The sequence below is a fragment of the Scardinius erythrophthalmus genome (assembly GCF_964197995.2).
Source record: "Scardinius erythrophthalmus genome assembly, chromosome: 1".
In the NCBI taxonomy this organism is placed as follows: Eukaryota; Metazoa; Chordata; class Actinopteri; order Cypriniformes; family Leuciscidae; genus Scardinius; species Scardinius erythrophthalmus.
This window is the reverse complement of record NC_138221.1, coordinates 74,029,773-74,033,868: the sequence shown is the minus strand read 5'-3', so window position 1 is coordinate 74,033,868 and position 4,096 is coordinate 74,029,773. Positions and strand designations below refer to the sequence as shown.

The 4,096-nt window shown below is 37.2% G+C and overlaps 1 protein-coding gene across 1 annotated transcript in view; it reads right to left on the bottom strand.

Moving 5' to 3' along the window:
* Positions 1-229: 229 nt before the first annotated feature.
* LOC308689819 (protein NLRC3-like) overlaps positions 230-4,096 on the bottom strand; it is a gene marked incomplete at its 3' end in the record, with an annotated part of 28,656 nt that continues 24,789 nt past the window's right edge. Inside the window, exons 3-7 of the mRNA XM_081363844.1 lie at positions 3,440-3,544; positions 2,977-3,081; positions 2,632-2,716; positions 2,159-2,354; positions 230-2,064 (exon numbers count right to left, since the gene is read on the bottom strand). Of these exons, the coding sequence (XP_081219970.1) occupies positions 230-2,064; positions 2,159-2,354; positions 2,632-2,716; positions 2,977-3,081; positions 3,440-3,544 (2,326 nt within the window). The remainder of the gene's footprint in view (positions 2,065-2,158; positions 2,355-2,631; positions 2,717-2,976; positions 3,082-3,439; positions 3,545-4,096) is intronic.

Below are 4,096 nucleotides of genomic sequence, written 5' to 3'. Positions count from 1 at the left end.
TATGATACAAGACAAACATGCAAACATTTTTACATGGTCTTTTATATTTTGTCTAAAGGTTTGATAAACTGTCTCCACACACACACACCCAAAAAAAATTCAGACTATTATTTCATATGTCAGGGTTTACAGGGATAAGTTCATGTTCATGATGAGGAATCACTATAGAGTAATGTAGATAAGACATTTTTCAGATGAGAGCAAAACATGACAAAATATATTAAAATACTTACAGAGCTCTTCTGGAGGTTTTGATGACTGCCGATAATCTAATGAGACACTCGTCTGATTTCTTGAATTTCTGAAGCTCAAACTCCTCCAGCTCCTCCTCTGATGTCAACAACACAAAGACCAAAGCAGACCACTGGGCAGGTGAAAGGTCACCAGATGAGAGACTTCCTTTGCTAAGGTGGGTCTGAATCTCTTTCACCAGAGTTTGGTCGTTCAGTTCATTCAGACAGTAGAACAGATTGATGGATCTCTCTGCAGGAAGATTATCTTCTAATTTCTGCTTGATGTACTGAACTATTTTCTTGTTGCTCTGGTCATTGTCGTCTTGCTGTGTCAACAGACCTCGTAAGAGTCGTCGATTGGACTGGAGCGACAGACCGAGGAGAAAGCGAAGGAAAAGGTCCAGGTGTCCATTGTCACTCTCGAGCGCCTTGTCCACTGCAGTCTTGAGCAAATCAATCATGGTTTCATTTCTGTTTTCCTGTTCTGTAGACTCATGATCAAACACACTTGTCTTGTTGATGTCTAGAAACAGATGTGCATAAAGGGCTGCAATAAACTCTTGAATGCTCAAGTGAACAAAGCAGTACATGGTACCAAGAACGATCCCTGTTTCCTCCTTAAAGATCTGGGTACACATGCCTGAGTACACTGATGCCTTATCGACGTCAATACCACAGGCTTCCAGGTCTGTGTCATAGAAGATCAGGTTGCTTCTTTCCAGCTGATGAAATGCCAGTTTCCCCAGTGAAAGGATGGTGTCTTTATCCCAGGAAACATCTGGTGCGTATTCTCCATCATACTTTCGGCGGCTCTGCTGGATCTGGAAGCGGAGAAAGTGTGTGTACATTTGTGTCAGAGTCTTGGGAGTGTCTTCAGTGTTTGATTCCGACTGTGTTTTAGAGATCTCATCAGCCTGAGTGTTTTTCACATCATTATTTCTTTTCTCCTCCAGAATGTTCTGGAGAACCGTGGCTGAAATCCAGCAGAAGACTGGGATGTGGCACATGATAAAGAAACTCTTTGATTGTTTAATGTGATCTAGGATTGTGTTGGCCTGATTCTCATCGGTGAATCTTTTTTTGAAGTACTCTTGCTTTTGTGCGTCACTGAATCCTCGTATCTCTGTCAGCCGGTCGATGCAGTCAGGAGGAATCTTACTGGCAGCTGCTGGTCTGGTGGTGATCCAGATGAGAGCAGAAGGAAGCAGATTTCCCTTCATGAGGTTCGTTAGGAGAACATCCAGAGAGGCTGGTGACGATACATCACTCAACGTCTCATTACAGTCAAACTTCAGAGGAAGGCGACATTCGTCCAGTCCATCAAGGATGAACAGCACTTTGAATTGATTCCTTCTTGTAAGGTTCAGTCCTTTTGTCTCTGGGAAAAATTTAGTTATAAGGTCCATCAAACTCAGTTTTTCTTTCTCCTTTAAGTTCATCTCTCTGAAAGGAAGAGGAAATATGAAGCGGATATCTTGATTTTCTTTTCCTTCAGCCCAGTCCAGAACAAACTTTTGCACAGAGACTGATTTCCCGATGCCAGCGACTCCTTTTGTCAGTACAGTTCGGATCTCCTTGTCTTGTTCAGGAGCTTCAAACAAATTTGTGCATTTAACTTGTTTCTCTTGTGCTTCATGACGCCTGGAAGCAACTTCAATCTGTCTCACCTCATGTTCAGTATTGACCTGTTCACTGCCACCCTGAGTGATATAGAGATCTGTGTAGATGTTATTCAGAAGTGTGGAGTCACCTTGCTTCGCAATTCCTTCAAACACACATTGATACTTCTTCTTTAGGCCACATTTCAGCTGATGAATGAGGAACAGCTCACCTAAACACAGGAACAGAAAATAGCCAGTTTTTGTCTCCATTTTCTCTCCTACATTTATAAGAGACAATCAGACAGATGATCATGAGTCTCTTACCTTCTAGAGCATCAGCAGCTTCATCTTGCTTCATCTCTCTCAGGTAATGTAGTGTGAGATCAAGAGCTGATTCTTTGATACTGGATCTGTTCTCAATAAAGTCCTTCACAAAGTGTTGTGTGTTCTCTTTTTGTAATATTTTCTTAAACTTCTCCAGCTCATTCTTCAGAAACGTGATTATTTTGCTCTCAAGATCCTACAAACAAAAGTAAGAGAAAAGACACAATTTAAACCAAATTGTACATCTACATTTTGTCAACACAATTTATTCAATAACTATAATATCTATTAAAAAAATCCAGTTAAAAGACTAACATGTTAACCAGCTGATATTTTTAACAAATAGAAAAATAACAAATATATAAGTGCTTCAAAGGAAAAAATGGATCTGGAGGAATTAAATAAAATGTCTTTGTTCAATAACATATTTGTTTGTTAGAATATTAAACATTTATAAAAATGTGTTTTCCTACTTGGAAGATTCCTAGAAGATTGTCTTTGAAATTCTCGTGGTTCCTGTGAGTCTGAACGTCTGAGTCTAATGTCTCATATTGAAGCCTGTAATCAAATAAATAAAATAAATACTGATTTTCCAGGCAAAATTTCACAGAAAGAGAAAAAGCATTAGCTTTGAATACTCTGATAAATATTTATCAGATCAAACATTTATCAGAGTAGTCAATAAGAAATATCATGATAAATGATTCAATGATAAATAATGATAAATATTGGATCTAAAAATGTTTCATGATTGGTATTCGCTGATATAACTTAAACACAGACAACGCGTGACAAAAAATTAGAAACTTATGAAATACCTTTTATTAGATGATGGTGTTTTCTCACTGAAGTTTGGTGGAAAATCTTTAGACCGATCACTCTTCAGAGAGACAGAGCTGGACACATGTGAGCCTGATCTTACACTGACGACACAAAGAGCAGAGAGAAAACACTTTACAACAGGAGATACTTTAGTCTCATTTGAAAAGGTTTAATGTTGCAAATAGTAATTAAATGCAGTATAGCTGTGCATTTGTCCATTTATGACTACAGTTGGATGGATAAACATATATACATGTTTAGTTTCATGATCTATTTTCCATAGTGTATTTGTGTCTCCTTGTGGCTGCCTGTGTAATTGTGTTACTGGAATGAGTTTCATAAGGTTCCCAGGAATTGAGTTTTATTGAGACTTATTGTTTCATTCAGTCAAGTTCATTCATATACACCACTGTAGACAAATAATACAACAATATAATGTAATGTAAACACACAAAATACCTTTTATTAGATGATGGTGTTTTCTCACTGAAGTTTGGTGCATGACCTTTAGACCGATCACTCTTCAGAGACACAGAGCTGGACACATGTGAGCCTGATCTTACACTGATGACACAAAGAACAGAGAGAAAACACTTTAGTAAAGGAGGATCAACTGTGTGTGAAACACATCTGTGTCTTTATCTAATCCTCCACAAAAAATACACACACACACAATTTACTGTTTTATAGTTAACTACTATTTTATTTTACTGGCTCACATTTCTTTAACATACATGAGAGAGATTTAATATGTTAAAAAATACTTGACTCTAATTTAAGAGACCATGTCAAGTTTTTGTTTATTGACAGAAATAGAGAGCAGAAATGTCTGTGTCTGACACAGTTGTGTTAGCATACTAGAATTAAATTAAGTGTATAGTTGTTTCCTAATGTCTGTCAATAATTGTATGATCTAAAAACTGAAGTCATTTATTTGGATTAATTCAGCGTCTAGAAGGTTATTAACAAATTATTAACTGTGATATTTTCTATAGAGCAAACAGGGCTTTATAGACAATGTCAGAGTTAATCTAAGAAGTTAAAAATAGAAATTGTGCAAAGCATGTGCAAATATGCTTAAAGTTGGGTTATTGACAGGGAAACACAAAGTCCAGT